Consider the following 15,952-nt stretch of genomic DNA (forward strand, 5'->3'; position numbering starts at 1 on the left):
TGCGTTATCAGATACTTTCTAAATAGACTGACATCTAGCATTTTTAGTTTAATCTCAAGATATGTTGAACATTTTAAATATTGAAAGATTTAAAAACTGAAATGTTTGTCATTTTTATATATTTATTTTCCAATAAATAAATAAAAATGAATAAATAATAATAAACTACCTTAAACTGAATGGGATTGCCTGCGTTTTTATTATTTCAATGTGTTACCTATAGTAGATAATATGCTGAATATATTGCATTTTAACATATTATACTATGGGTCAGGGTTTTTTTGTTTTTTTTTAAAGTGTGAGGCAACCATTCATTCTTATGAGTAATAAATTGCAGCTGCCAATTTCAGAATTCCTGACTTTGGTCTGTGGCTGTTCTTCTGATATTTGATACAGAAGTAAATAATTTGACCTCCCATGAATCAGTATTTAATGCCTAAATTCTGAAGTCCTGAAATTCGCAAAATAGACCACAGCTGTTAAAGAGTTACGAATACACTCAGCTTGAAGCTGACAATATATAATCTGATCAAATTGACAATATATAATCTGATAAAAATTGACATATACCAAAATCAATCCAACACATGAACACGTTTTTATAAGATGTATCATCTGAACTTGAGTTTCCGAAATTAAGTTCAAATGTTTTACACCAATATATATCCTCAAGCTAAAATTGAAACTACGGTATGCAAATGTATTGCCAACTGCTTCATAACTAATTTGACCACACTGCAACCAAATAAACAGCTTGTTTCAAATGTTTGTATTTGTTATTTTCCTTGCGGTATACAGCAGGCAACATTAGAATAACAAATAAATTAACATAGAGTACAAAATAAGGAATTTACAGACATTTCTGTCAACAGTCTACTCTAAATCTGGGTGGTCCATTAGCATGGGTTACATTTTTGCAGTCTCAAACTGTTTAACTGTTGTCCTTTACACTATGTGTATGTTTTGTGACACTCAGGCATGCTCTGAAGATCTTTATACTGACAGCTCTCTATATACTGCAAAGGAGTGCGTGAATATACATTTTTTTAAACTGCCCCCTCTAGTGGTTACTAACTATCTGCTGTCTTGTTTCCACATTTAAAATGTAAGGACCACTGTGCACTGTGGGCAGTATGTGAGCCCTGAAAGGCAAACACAAATATATAAATAAAAAGAATTTAGATTGCTCCCTTAATAGCTGCTTGAACAAAACAATTTACATAGACATATAGTGAAAAAGAATCTATACACATTTACATTTTCAAGTATGGTTAACCCGTTTAGGACAAAGTGACGGCGACATTGTCAGTGCTCTTCTCCGTGTCACAGTCTTTGTCTGATGGTGCAGAGACCGGCGTGTCTCTCAGAGTCGGGCCACTGCTAGTCTGCCCTAAACCTCTGTTTGGGAGGTCTGCTGTCGACTCAGCCTCAGGTTCTTGCTGTGGGGCTGTCGCTACAGATGGAACAAAAGTGAAAGATATGCATTACGTTTGAAAATGTCAGGTGTAAATGTGGCTGGCGATTCTGCAGGTGAGCGAAGGACGGGAAACTGCCAGAAGAAAAAGACCCAAATAGCCCTAGCTTGTGTGAGCAGCATGCTGAGGCCGGCCCGGGCTGTTACCTGACTGAGTGCAGGACTTCATGTGTTCTGGCCAGTGAGCCTGCTGACACGGGTAATCACAGTAGCTGGTGTTCCAGCAGCAGTAGAAGATGGCCTCTTTCCTGCAGTTAGCACACCATTGTTTCTTCTTCGTCTCGTCCACTGCTTGCTGCTTCTCCAGCTCCGTCTGTTTTTTCACCTCGGTCACCAACCTCTCTCTCTCCTGTTCCAGACTTTGCCTCATCTCTGCCATTGTCAGCTCTGCGTTCACATGATAAAACACAGGTAAGACTTATTATACAGTTTTGAGGGGGTGAAGGTCACATGTATAGTTTTTTTGCTGATCCATAAAGTACTCACCAAGATTGTGTTTCATTTCCGACAACTCTTGCTGATGCAGCCACTGTAATTTTTCTATTTCGATTCTCAGTCGTCTAATCTGGAGGAAAAACCCATGGGTTAGGGTACATTAAGGGTCACATTCCACTGTTGTGCTCTAAATAGTATTCAAAATGCCAAGAGGAAACACCCACCTCTGCTATTGTGTTCCCTGAAGTACTCTTAGAAAGGTCATTGTAGATTTCAGTCATTGTCCCTTTGATTGCATCCATTATCTGAAAAAGAGGAGACTTATGATATTCTGATTCAAGGAAAAAATATTTGACGGATTGAGCCAATTGGTGTTAATCTGGTTTCTTTGTCTTTGTCATCTTCATGTGGCATTTTGTGTAAAATATGTAGTTTGAAAGGTATCTACTGGATCTCAGTTTATGACAGACACCAGACATTTCTACATTTCACCCCCACAGATTTTGCTCTCGGGGAAGGCTGCTTTTCATCTCAGGTATTGATCCAGAGGAGGACGTCAGTGCTAAAGTCCAGTGGATATGGCGTCCTACAAAAGCAAATGTAAATGTGACTAACTTTATTTGTATACTTGGCGATGTCTGCCGCTACATCCGCCGAGGCAGTGGGGATATACAGGTCTGTTGCCCCCGGTGACGATGAAGCAGCCGTGCCTAAACTTGACGCTGCCATCATGGCGACAGAAGACGGACTACTGGACACCAGGGTGATGGCCGACGTGGACGTGCTGAGTGGAGTGTCTTTTTGTTGAACAGCTGGAATGAGAAAACACTATGAATCAGAAACATTACTGTTGGGAAACTCAACTTATGAGCCCATTTGTTGGTGTAGAGGGTTAATTGTAATATTTTAACAGTATTATATGAATCCATTTTGATTAAATACAAACTGTGTATATAAATATTTAAAACATAAATGGCCCACACACTGTGTAAAGCCATACTGGAATGGTTTTTCTCTACCTTTCACAGCCTGTCTGGTCTGATAGCGTGTGCTTTGAGACGATTGCTGTGTTGAAGACGAGGACACTGCCGTCACGCTGTTCCCGGCGGCCTGCGTTTGGGTCGGCACTTGAGCCTGGCTTTGCCGCGGAGATGACGCCTGCGTCTGCGTGGTTGCCACAGGCTGCTGGTTTTGCTGCTGACGCTGCACCTTCTGCATGTGCCATTTCTGCGAGGAGGTCTGAAACTTGGCACTGGGATTCCACACCACGGCTCTCTGCACCACCGGCACCGTCTCTCTGGGCAGCAGAGGGCGCTGTTTCTTCAAAGCCGGTGTGGTGGAGGAGGCTGACGAGGAGGAGGAGGAAGGGGGCGTGGCGGTGGCGCTGGACACGTTTGAGAGGCTTATGGTCGCGGGTGAGGGAGTAGTGAAGGAGACCATGGTGACGGGGATGGCCATAGGGGACTGTGTGGAAGCACTGGAGGGTGTGTTGGGAGCTGTACTGTTCTGAGACGGCAGTGTGGATGACGGCAGGGCTTTACCTACAAGGGAAAGTACATACACACACATTTGACCAGTCATTACAAAGTTGTAATGGTTCCACGTGTTACATACGCTAAAAATAGAACTCTTTTATTGCAGTGCTTTAACGTCAAGAATAAGACAAAAAAGAAAAAAGAGACAGAAATCAAATAGACCTTATATTCAATGTGTGTGATTATTTAACAAAGAAACAGACAACTCTTACCTTCAGGTTTACCAGCAGACGACTCTTTAACAGCGGCGTTCTCTTTCCTGCTCCTCTTCCTGTCCTTGCCTCCTTGGTCTTCTCCGAGGTCAATCACCAGCTCTCTCTCCGAGTCAGAGTCCTCCACTTGGACCGGCTGCTTTGCCTCCTCCTTCACCTGAGGCCTCTCTCTGAGACTCGGTGATGCTGGAGGTGCTTTGGTCTTCTCTGGGCTCTCTTTTTCAGAATCTGTACTCATTTTCTCTTTAGTTGAAGCCTCTGATGCCGTTGGAGCGGCGTCGCCTGCCGGAGTCTCAGATGCCACGTGGGAATCAGCTTTACCCTCATCTTGGCTGTGAGAGAGCTCGTCTTTGACTTTACTTTTGGTCGGCTCCTTCTGAGTGTCATCATTGGGTTCAGCATCCTGGCAGTCCTTGGTTTTTTGCTCCTCATCACTGGCATACTCGCTGTCACTGGAGTCCGATTTATCAGAATCGTCTGTGTCGCTGTGTTCCACACCTTTATACACATCGACAGAGATCTCATCTATACCTGCAAAACAAGGAATAGGAGGGATATATCACACCGCCATTCAGTATATTATAGGTTCAGCTACTGAGGAGCATGCACACTAAGCAAGTAACTGGATCAAACGTACTTCAGGAAGTGCTTTTTTTTCCCTGTACATAATCTACTGACCCAACTGTGCCTTGCAACTCTCGATGGTTTTGTCCAAGTTCAGCTGGAAACGGCTCTTGATCTGTCGTTTTGGAGACGTGAGGACCGGTGTGGCTCCTTGTTTCTGCTGAACCGTTTCACTGAGCTCCTTCAGGTCCATTTCGGCTTTACTCCGATCTGGAAGGACACAATGCAAAATGACGACAGTAATATTTGCACAAGAAACTTCTATTCTATCTCCTCTGGATTTCTAGCAGAAATATGTCCAGTGGTGACCAGTATTCTCTCACGGAGAATGGCCATTATTAAACGCTTTCATGCATATTACATAATTGCCATAAAAGATTCACCTAGATTGAGATTCAGTATGCTTCCTGTCGGCGGGGTCTTCTCCTGCTTGGGGGCACCGGGAGCTTGGGAGTGGAATGGTTTGGGGCTGTCCAAGGAGCTGCCTGCGGTGCAGGGTCGATGATGGGCAGGTGATGCTGTTCAGAGATATTTGCTGTTAAAGTCTCCTCCCATGACACACAACATACACTAGACATGCATCTGGTGAAATACCTGTACAGTCCATGGACTCTTCTCCTGTACTATACAGGCTGTTTGGAGCTTTTGTCTGGGACTTGTCTGCTGTCTCCGTCTCCCCATCTGAACCAGTATGGGCAGAGGAGTTGGTGCTCATGGGGGAGCGAGGCATATCGCTGAGGGGGAGCCGCCGGCCTGCTGTGCTCCCTCCCACCCCAGCTCCAGACAACATGGTCCTGGCCAAAGGGATCTTGGGCGATGCCGTCATATCGAAGCTCAGCTTGATCTTCTCCTGTTTCTCCGGTTTGATCGGGGTGGATGAGGGGTTGGAGGGATCCAGCAGCATCTGGAAGTTGTTCTCGGGAGTGTAGGGCGTCCTGAAGGGGGCGTAGTTAAACACCCCAAACTTCTTTCTCATGTTCTCCACGTAGACCTCCATCTCTTGCATGGCACTGTTGAAGATGCTCTTGGTCTTCTTCACAGAGAATGGAATCTCTTTGGACATGAGGTAGCAATTGTTTAAAGGCACCCACGCCCTAAAGGATAAACACATCATGAAGACGGCATGAAACGTGCCAAAGTAGCTGAGTGACCGAAGCACAAAAGGGTCGTACCTGTCGTGCTGTCCAAAAAAGCGAGCGTCCACCTGTCCGTCTTTGTCCCGCAGAGCTTTAGCAGGCCAGAATGGAAATCCTTTCAGTTTCGCCCACACTAGAGGGTGTGGGTTACTCTGCAGACATACAGTAAAACACTGGAACTAAGTGGTTGTATTCCAGCGATCTATGTTTAAAAGGGTAAACAATCTGGTGGAATCATCAACAGACACTTCCCAAGTTGCTCAACTAGCTTACACAAGGCTCACAGAACCAGTTGTCTCTCTTTTGGCAAGCAGACAGATAACACTCGGGACAAACTTCGATCTCATTCATCTGCAATCAGAGAATCAGAAGAAACATGGGATTACATCACGTGTAGGACAACACAAGAAGATGATTTTCTGACGCAGATCACAAACCCACCTCATGTTCACAGATTTTCACGATCACTTTAGCCGTAGCTGTGAGTTTGTGATTGCCTGAAACAGACATACATTTATGTTAAACTATTAAATACACGCAGGACATGGTGATGATTTAATATTATTGTTACATAAGGGATTATAACAGCAACGTCAGTTTACCAAATTCATCTTTCTGAGTAAATTGTGATTTAGTCTGCTGGATTATTCTTAAATATGGTTTCTCACAATGAAACATACCTCCATTGTATATAATACAGTTGTGCAAAATCCATTTTGCATCTGCCAAGAAGGCCTCTGTGCAGCCATACATTTTCTTTTTAATATTCTGCAGTGCAACAAGAAAAGATGGTGGCCGACTGACAAACTTTTTAATGGTGCTAAATTCATATTATCAAAGAAAAAACATATGTGACAGCTTGTGGTTTACCTTCTCAAGTGTGCAAAGATCCATAGGGTGAAATATGTACTCTGCATAATCCGGATGCTGCTCAAGAGAGACGGGTTTCTGGAATGGTTCGGTCTGCAGGAGAAGAGTTGACAGAAAGGAAAGTGAAGGAAAACAGACTCACGGCTCGACCTTCCCCTCTACCGCACATGAACATGCTACCACCATGCTACAACTAAAGAAACATCTAAAAGCCGCATCAAACAAAAGCTGGAAAAACCAGTGGAGGAAGAAATCATGAAGGGGTCTTGTTAGTGTAATTGATTACCCAATTAAAAGTCTTTCTCTGCGTGGAAGCTGCATGGGGGGAGCGAGATGACAAGCGGGGATGATCCTGAAAGAGAGTGAGAGGGGCAGCTGTATCCTCACCACCAGCTAGCATGGTTACCTTCATGGTTTCCAGTCATGACAGGCCCATTATAGTACAATGACTGATTGTTAGTTCTGTTACAAGAAACAATTTGCACATGCAGATCAATAACATATCATGCTGCACTGATATGTGGACAGGAAGTACGTCAGGGTGCAGATCTTAGCAACTGGGGGGAATATGATGGTCGCAAAAGCAAATCTAAAAAATTAAGCATTCCTAAGTGATACATCCGAGTGCATAATTAGAAACGGCAGAAATGAGAATATAGAGTGTACACTGTCTGCCACAACACAATATAATCAGTTTAGTAGCATGAATTCCCGAGAAAGACAGAGGGACCAGAGTACTTACACCTGGCTGCTTCATCTTCTGAAGGGCAAACTTTAGGAGGTAAGACAGCTGCTCTATAGTAAGCATCATCATGGCTTTGCTCTGAGTCTCTATACACTCAGCAACTGTTATTTTCTGAAAGACACCAAGAGGAAAATAGTTGAAAACATTGTTTTGTTGTTGCAGAGAACAGGTTTTTACCACTTTGCGTCCAAACTTGCTGACAGGCCCTCGGGAAAATTAAAGAAATATTCAGACACGTTTTGACTCGAGGCCTGGAAATATGGTTTTTGCAACACGCTTCCCACGACACACATTCCTGGGCGAGTACCTCACACTCCGGACAGAACCAGTCGCCCTCGGGCTCGGCTGGTAGTTTGAGGCACTTGGCGTGGTACACCCTGGGGCAGAGCTCACAGCAGAGCACCTGGCCCTCGCGGTGGCACAGCCAGCAGTAGAAGTCGTTCCTGCCGTCCTGCGGTACAACATCAACAGGGTCTGTGGTGAGTGCTGGCTGCTTCACATAGTAAAAGGGACCATGTCTTAGTTCTGACTGGAATGCAGGCAAAAGAAAGACAAAGTTGTGGAAGGTTAAAATCCGGCCAGACATTAGAGAAGCCAAGCAGACATGCACAGCATCAAAAAAATGAACAAAGCTCACACTGCTATGAGTGTTAGACGTGGACTGGGTTCAGAATGTGGCCATCACCAACGTGTAGAAGGGTAAACGGTGTGGACAGCCTTGATTAAACTGGTATTTCCAATGGCGACTAATCATTTACGAAAGGTGTAGGAGTGTAAGACACTCGCAATCATTCACCGACTGTGCATTTACAAACACAATGGTAGCAAAGGATATGTGTCACACTTTCATACACATTTCAAACATATGAACTATGACCAGAAGGAACCAATGAGATTTAACTGCGTACAACAAAAATGTGAATTCAGACCGTCCTAAATATAACAAGTTAATAGGCTTTAGTGCCCTGAAATACTAAATTATTTAGATCTGAATGGAGCAGACAAGATGTGGAAATCACAGGATAACATTAAGATATATATATATATATTTAACTATAAAACAATATATCTTGAGAACTTGGTAAGTGTATTGCTGGGGACAGAATGCAGTGCTTTTTCAAATTCGGTGCAATTTGGACACATTCAATATTAATTACCTTTGAATAACAAACACACAGCACTCTGTAGCAGAATATATATACACATATATATAAAACATATAAATAACACTTAATTAATAATGGATAGCATCACAAGCATTTAGCCCACAGGAACAAAACCAATCTTCCATTGCAGCACAAATTGTATGTTTTTTCCCACTTAATAAATCCATGCTTTACTTGAACTTGACTAAAATGCAGATTTGTTAGTTATTATGTTATGTTTTTTCAACGGGCACTACCCTAGTTATAATAATAATGCAATATTTAGCTCCTGGTAGTATGAGGAATCAGATTCACAACATTACTGAAACAGCATGTATTCATCTGCATATACTTTCAGTTACATGCAAACATGTGCTTTTATTCAAACGGCCACAAACAACCAACACATTGAACAGATTCAGAGCTGAAATGCTTGTGAAGCGGACATAAATAAATCCCTCTGCCTCAGAAGGCTATCACAAGAGAGTGTAAGTGCCACCGATGCCAGTTTTGCAATAATATAAAGCAGGACACAATATCACTTTGTCTCAACCCTGGAGCAAACTGGGGAAATGTAATGGGAGGAGTGGCACATGTCCATTGGAGCCCTGTGTGCTCCAATGGAGCTACTGACAGGTTATACTGGGCGACTTCTAGGTTTGGAGGTTTGGAACTGTGCCTTTTATTAAAATACAGAGATGCAAATGTATCCCTGAGTAAGATTGTCACACAGATATGTGTGTTGTTGATGTCTGATTCACAGAATTGTTTTAATACTGAAAAGTACCCTCCGAACAAAAGTATTTGTTAATCTCATGTTGATTTGATGCATGTTCATCTGGGGTTAAACTATCCTCAATATGACAACACATAAAGCGAACTGTTTCATAGTACTTATTATTAATTCAGCTGTAATACCTCATTTTAATGTGATCTTTTTGGATGCATGGAGCTCACAAAGTCTCAGTGGTAACTATCCCCTTTGGCTGTAAGCCAACACCAAAATGTGCTTTATTGATTTGATTGAACCAACCTTTGAATAAAATTGCATAAACAGTTTATTCACGTTTTATTAAAACGGTCACAGGTACATACATGTAATGTGACCTCTGCATTTAACCCTTCCTAAGCATTGGACACTTCAACATGTGGACAGCCGGGGATCTAACCAGCAACCTTGTGGTTAAAGGACAACCTGCCGTACCCACTGAGCCACAGCTGCCCCATGATGATTGATTACCTCTTGGTGAAACTTCTCAAACGTTGCGGCTCAGGTCTGAATAAAGACAATCAATCAGTTTGGGGGGCGACGGCTGATTTAAGTCCTGTTTTTTCGGGGGTTGTTACCTGGTCTTTACTGCTGCTAACAGCACCTGGTTTCTTCTTCTTTTTCATCGGGCAGGGGGACGTTTCAGCAGACGAGTGACCATTAGATGAGTGAGAGGGACTCGGCATCTTTCGTTTTTGGGTCATCCGCTCTGTTGACCCTGTGTCTGAAACTGCAGACAAAAAGGTCAAAGATTACACAAACCAGGAAAGGAAGAGTGATGACCCAAGCAGGAAAGAAATACCAGAACACACACCACAGCTTTCCTGCAGTCTCACTGTGGGCTGAAGGCATCGGCATGGTTACGTAATAGAAAACCAAGACAAAAGCACTTACATTACTGCGTGTAGAAGCAGAGCTTTGCAACAAACAAGCCTGTATCGTACTGTATGTTCTTACCTTTGGATCGTGTTGAGATCTCCATTTCTCCCGTTGTAATCTCAGTCTTCTCCTCCTCCTCCTCCTCCTCTGCCACGCTGATGCAAAAAGGAGCATTGTCAAAGGTTTACCAGTAAACACAGCCTCTCGTCACACTTTATTTAGAGGTATATTGTATTTGGGTCATCCTCGCTGTCAAGGAGTTTAAGATGTTGGCCGCTCACTTCCTGTCAGCTCTCTACTGCACTCTATCTCATAAAAGAGAAAAATGGTGTCCATGGTGTGTAGAGAACGATTATCTTCATGCAACATCACAGTTGATTAGCCTAGCGAGGATCTAGAGATTTGACCGATATATTTAAAATATTTCATATATCAAAGTGGCCAAATAGTGCAAAATTTCCTCAACTGAGGTCAAATCTTATATATCACCAAACACAACTGACTGCATGCCTGACAAGGTGCCAAAGGAATCAAACAGTCTAGATTACTAGTGACCTTCAGTTACATGCTACATGTAAAACGTGACAGTAATACGTTCCTGCAGGAGTTTGTTATTAATCAGTCCCACCTACTTCGTGATACATTTCCCTCGTCCTACTGCAATGAGCTCATTCTAGACAGGAAAGGTCAATGTTTCCAGCAGACTGTCTTTTGACATTAATATGATTATGGTTTATACTTGGGCTGCTCGTGTAGTCACAGAAAATAAATAATATACATAAATCCTCTGTAAAAACTGACATTGAAACCCATCTTTCAAACCATTACTTCTGACAACGTGCCATGCTCATTACATATGTTACGAAGGATACGATTCATAAGATTGATATAATCCAGTAAATTCAATTGTCACCAGTAGTGGGTTGCAACAAGAATTTTATATATATATATAAATATGTGAGTGTGTGTAAATATAAGTATTTATGTAATTCATGTGCCAAAAAAGAGACAAAGCACATAAAAACACTTTTTTTCCAAACTAACTACAACCTTCAAGCCTCGTCATGAATGACAGTACTCATAACGGCTATTATATGACTCAAAGCAAACACCAACACCTTAAAGACACATCCAAATAACACTGTTACGCTCTAAAGTAGAATCAGACCACATCCTGGTGACTCGGTCAGACGTTCACACTAGTTTAAACTCAATTAAAGCAAAAGATAACCAACACTGGCAGCTCAATGTGTAGGGCCATTCTCCACTCATAAACAAGCAAGCGCCTCTCTCCAGTGACCACGGATCTATAAATAGTAAACTTGACAACACAGAACAGTAGAATCTGCAGTGTCCGAACCTTCTGACGTCCAGCAAGTGCACGCAAAAGCATGTAAAATAGCCTGCTTCCCCTGGTGTTTAAAAGCAACCAGCAACATCCATTGATCAAGTGACCTCATAAGAGACACCATCTCGTAATGGATTGCACAATCACAGCTACGTTATGAAACGTTTCCTTGAAACGCAGGGTGTGCTGTGAATCAGCCTCTATTCAAAATCTGCCCAACAGGTTTTTTTCTGTATCAGTTCGAGATGATTCACCTTGGCTTTCAGGTGCGCTCTTGTCGAGCCTATCATAGTTGCCATTTTCTCTAATGCCCACAGCAGATGCACTGGCCTCACCGTTCTGCCAATTCGACTTCCCCTGAGCAAAGCACAATTTGAATGTTTTTGTGTGTGAAAAATCGACAATCATTCACCGAAAACACAAATAATACAACCCCCCCCCCCCCCCTTACACCTCCTGCTCCTCCATCACTAAAGCAGGATGAAATATCAGACATGAACACAGCACATCTGCAGACACAGACGGGAGATGCATGTGCAGAGAAATGGCTTTACTGGCCTCCTCCTCTAACCTGTCTGGACAGCCTCAGACAAGCTACCCCAGCAAAATCTGCTCCTGTCCAGAGCAGGAAACACAGCAAGACAAAGAGAAAGACAGGCAAAGGCACAAGGACGTAAATCAATACTGCCCAATCCTGACGAAGACATTTTTAAATCAAAGACCACAGAGCACACAAACAGCCTATTGTAACCTACTGTTACAACCCTTTCCACACCCACCATTGCCACAACACCAATGCTTCAATGTAGGAAATCAACAAGCATACCTTTTTTTTTTTTTTAAATCCTCACTCAGATACAGATTCTTCAGCCTATTCTTTAATCTTTTTCAATTATTGAGGGCGTTGGGGGATGAGGGAAAAGATGGGTCCAGGTTTCCCAGAAGGCCTTCTCTCCCTGCTGCTCTCTCCTTGCAATTGTCAATCTTTAACCTCGGCTGCAGGCTGCCGATTGGCTTGAGCACCACACGGAGGTGCCTGATTGGGTGCTCGGCTTGGTGTGCCACACAGGCTCTCTTCTCCCCGCTCTCCTCAGCCACAGTGCTGCAATGCAGAGAGGACTGCTCCTCACTGTTTGCTACAAAAACCCTCCTGAAAAACCCAAGTCTCTCACTCCCCTTGAAAAAGCCATACAGACACCACCACCACCACATAGCAGCCCCTGTACCTTTTATCAGACATGTAAGATGCAGCTCTTGACAGGGAGAGGATCAGATTCCCTCCCTCGCTGTGCTCTCAGCCAGTGTGTGTATGGCATCCATTTTGAACACTCTCTCTCTCTCTCTCTCTATCTCTCTCTCTCCCTCTCTCTCTCTCTGACCACTGTGCGCGCCGCACACACAGCACGTACACACAGCACAAGTCGAATCTGCTGTAAAAGACCACATGCAGCTTATTATGTGCCCCAGCATGTTGATATGCGGCATGGGCCTAACACTGGACACAAAGACGGGACTGGAAATGTCACAGGCCTCCCAGACAGCATGGAAGGAATAACACCCTCCCACCCTCCGCAATGCTTCTTTAACATACACTGTCTCATAATCTGCATCTGTGTGAGCGGATAGGAAGCCAACAAATACATAAATAAAACACCCCGAGGGGAACGGGTATACATTTGTGGAAGCCGCTTCCGTTTGCGATCGCGTCGCGTTTTAATCAACACAGGGTTTAAAGCACGTACACATATTCAGAAGTATAAACCCTCCTTGAAAACAGAAACACGCCGAGGCCAAAATGGCATCATCAACGCTGGTCCGAGAAGGTCCACCGGTGGTGCGTTCAAGACACCGAGCTCAATAGGCTGTGAGTCAGTCCACAGCAATCCTCACCCCATCGTGGAATGAAGGGATTAGACGAATTACCAAGCACCATTGACAAGGGGGAGAGGTGGTGGGGGGGGGGGGGTTTCAGTCAATGCAGAGTGCTCCTCAACTCTGGTCAAGCAATATTATGAGCGCCATTATGTCCAGGCCATAGTTCACCTGGTTGTATTTAAAACAGAGCCTTTGTCAGACATCATCCACTCATAATGACAAAACATTCCATCTGGAATAGATTAAACGTTCAAGAATAAAATAACAGCATTGATGAAGTGGTAGAAATATAGATACAATCATTAAGTAAATTCAAATATTTTTTTTTTATCTGATTCATGCACACAAAATGACAACATCCACAACATTCCATATAAACAGAATTCAATCTAACCTTGTCGACTTCAGACAGGCTTTCAAGCCCCTCTGGATGAGATGAGGTTTCTATGCAGAGCCTTTTTTTCAGAGGAAGTCCTTCCCTTCTTTCCTTCTCTCTCACATACAAATACTCAGTGTGCTTGGAGCAGAGGGACAGAAAGGGGAAGCTCTCTAAAATGGCTGACACTCGGCAGCAGAGAACAACACTGGGAGGCAGTGCACACCATTAGGCTCAGGCGATTCCTCCAACCCTGGGATAAATAAGCTGCTACGGCATATTTAGTCCGCAGTTTATTGGTATTTTAGAAAACTGTTGAGCAGCTTACAGGTTTAGGCCTGTTTAAAAGCCTGTTTTTTCTTATTCACCAAAAGGGGGGGAAAAGGAACTCGTGGTGAGGTGAACTGGGTCCTGAGTGAAGTGTAGAAAAATTAGACAAGTAGAGTTTACAATCTTGTGTTTGTCATTGCCACGTCGGTCTGGCAATCAGCTAACAACAGTGCCCTGCTGCCTTGCTCCCGTGCCAGTTTGAGGCCTAAATTAAACTTGCTGTGCTGTCAGTTTACCATCTGTTAATTCCTCTGGGGACTCCCCCCCTGCGCTGCTCCCTGCCTCTCCCATCCTGCCTGGATCCCTCACCAGGCCTGCCATCTTGACAGCCGAGGCCAGGGGCAGCCCACAAAAAACTCAAATCCTCTCTTTGATCTTGAGAAAAGAAAGCAGGTTGTCTACTGTGAATACGCAATGACCTTCCACTTGACCTGTGGCCCCCCTTACTGTATGTGTCCAGACGGCCATCCAGCTAGCAGAGGCAGTGTGGTGTGCTGTACCATGCTATGCTCTCCTTCCAAGCTCCACTCCAATGCTGTGGGGTGACAAATACTCTTCCCCCTCCCCCATTCTGTCAGACAAACCTGTATTATTGCTCAGGCACGGATCTCACACACAGTGGCTGGGTGCCTTATCAACAGTGTTGTATATGTAAAAGAATGAAAATAAGGCTTACCTCTGTGGATGCATGGCTACAAACTCTGTGTGATATGTCAATGCTTATTAAAACATGGAGGACAGCCCTGTCAGCCCTCACCCTGCTCAGAGCACAGCCACGGCTCTCCAAGCTGTCCGACTCACTGCTGCGATATAAGGCACTCTGAGAGTGGCCACGCAGGCCGACGGAATGTAAGGCCGCTGCTGATTGGCTAGCGCATTTCCTGGCTGCTTGTCTATTGTTTAGCACAGGCGAGCTTAAACGCAGCACTCAGAGCAAGGGGAGCTAGGCCCACATCAAAGTAGTCAGGCTCTGCACACCTATCAGCCACAAAGACGACTGCATACAGCTGTTACTGTTTGTTCACTATAAAGTAGGTGTAGTTAAGAAGTGTGCACACCAAGAACAGGCATGTGGCTGTATTCCTAAGCAGGAAATGGGCCTCACTAGCTCCCACCCTCAAACTCAAGCTTCCATCAAAAAAACTACCGTGTAAATAAAAGCAGTTAATAACAGGCACTTAATGAAATATGTTCTGTTTCATTGGCCCATAAGGGTTTAATAACAATGCTTAAAAAATGCAGACACAATTTCAGTCATGTGATCTGTCTGACGCTGGCTTTTTGAACTGGTTTGATCACATGGTGACAATGTGGTTCCACATAGGCCAAGGTTGTCCTGTTAAAGAAACAGTGACTTTCAGTTCCACCGTGGAGCACAATTGGTGGAGATTTTAAATGACTGACAATAAAATGTTTTGTACCACAGAATACACTTATTCTTGTTTTCTTTTTTGTTGACCTAATGTATATCTTTATAAATGTGATGTTATATTTATTATGTGTTACAACACAGAAATTTGTAGGAAAGTTTTCATATCATTTTCTCACCTAATCTGATTTTTATTTTCACTTTCACCATGTCGTTAGCTAGTAAAGAACAGCATTTTTTTTTCTTACATATTTCACAGTGTTATAAATAATTTGTGACTTAAGTTGTGTGCAGCTCCCACACACATACTGCATGAACCAGAGAGCTGTCAACACAAACACGGCAAGTAGCAGGAGGGGATTTAGTGTCTTGCTAAAAAAGACATAAGATAAATAGAAAAACTAGCATTACTAATTGCATAGCAATAGGAAGAATAGTTTACATTAATTTTGCACAGATTACAGCAATTGGAAATCTGTTTGCATGTTTAATGGGCATACCCTTTTACTTCCTACTCTTATGTTAGTACTTGTGTTTGGATATACTTTGTTCAGTTTGGTTCATTCTTGTACTGCTGTTGTGATAACAGCATATCAGGGATAGATAGATAAATCTATGTAAATCTATGTAAAGTGCTTATCAAAAACATTTGGATAATGCTACCTGTAAGCAAATTATCCACTGATCTATTTTCGATGAATTGTTACTACTTTACTAGACTACTTGTCTCTAGAAGTCTGTACTTGTCACACATAAGGGTACTTACATTACACTTATTGTCAAAGCTAAACTGGAACTGGTAAATTATGATCACGATATAAAACTTAGCC

At 43.2% G+C, this 15,952-nt stretch overlaps 1 protein-coding gene across 4 annotated transcripts; it reads right to left on the reverse strand.

Moving 5' to 3' along the window:
* Positions 1-753: 753 nt before the first annotated feature.
* zmynd8 (zinc finger, MYND-type containing 8) lies at positions 754-14,528 on the reverse strand. Of its 4 annotated transcripts, XM_084028154.1 has the most exons (21): positions 14,430-14,528; positions 9,903-9,979; positions 9,524-9,675; positions 7,339-7,560; positions 7,029-7,142; positions 6,573-6,638; positions 6,287-6,379; positions 6,097-6,184; positions 5,858-5,913; positions 5,690-5,767; positions 5,453-5,568; positions 4,875-5,374; positions 4,664-4,798; positions 4,335-4,490; positions 3,657-4,187; positions 2,929-3,450; positions 2,525-2,721; positions 2,134-2,214; positions 1,961-2,039; positions 1,622-1,861; positions 754-1,453 (listed from the first exon to the last, which is right to left on the reverse strand). In XM_084028154.1, the coding sequence occupies exons 1-21, from the start codon at positions 14,441-14,443 to the stop codon at positions 1,281-1,283; spliced, it is 3,690 nt and encodes a 1,229-aa protein (XP_083884280.1). In that variant the 5' UTR covers positions 14,444-14,528; the 3' UTR covers positions 754-1,280. The 4 variants fall into 4 exon arrangements, with proteins under 4 accessions (XP_083884280.1, XP_083884281.1, XP_083884282.1 ...); XM_084028155.1 differs by lacking the exon at positions 6,573-6,638 and having other exon boundaries at positions 14,430-14,527; XM_084028156.1 differs by lacking the exons at positions 9,524-9,675; positions 9,903-9,979; positions 14,430-14,528 and having other exon boundaries at positions 6,097-6,215; positions 7,339-7,357.
* Between the last annotated feature and the right edge of the window lie 1,424 nt (positions 14,529-15,952).

The sequence above is a fragment of the Eutrigla gurnardus genome, assembly GCF_963514095.1.
Source record: "Eutrigla gurnardus genome assembly, chromosome: 2".
NCBI lineage: Eukaryota > Metazoa > Chordata > Actinopteri > Perciformes > Triglidae > Eutrigla > Eutrigla gurnardus.

Coding starts and splice junctions, on each gene's coding strand:
- zmynd8 (XM_084028154.1), bottom strand. Junction 9,676..9,902: donor GATCTCAACACGATCCAAAG/GTAAGAACATAC, acceptor TTTTGTCTGCAG/TTTCAGACACAGGGTCAACA. Junction 2,722..2,928: donor GACCAGACAGGCTGTGAAAG/GTAGAGAAAAAC, acceptor TTCTCATTCCAG/CTGTTCAACAAAAAGACACT.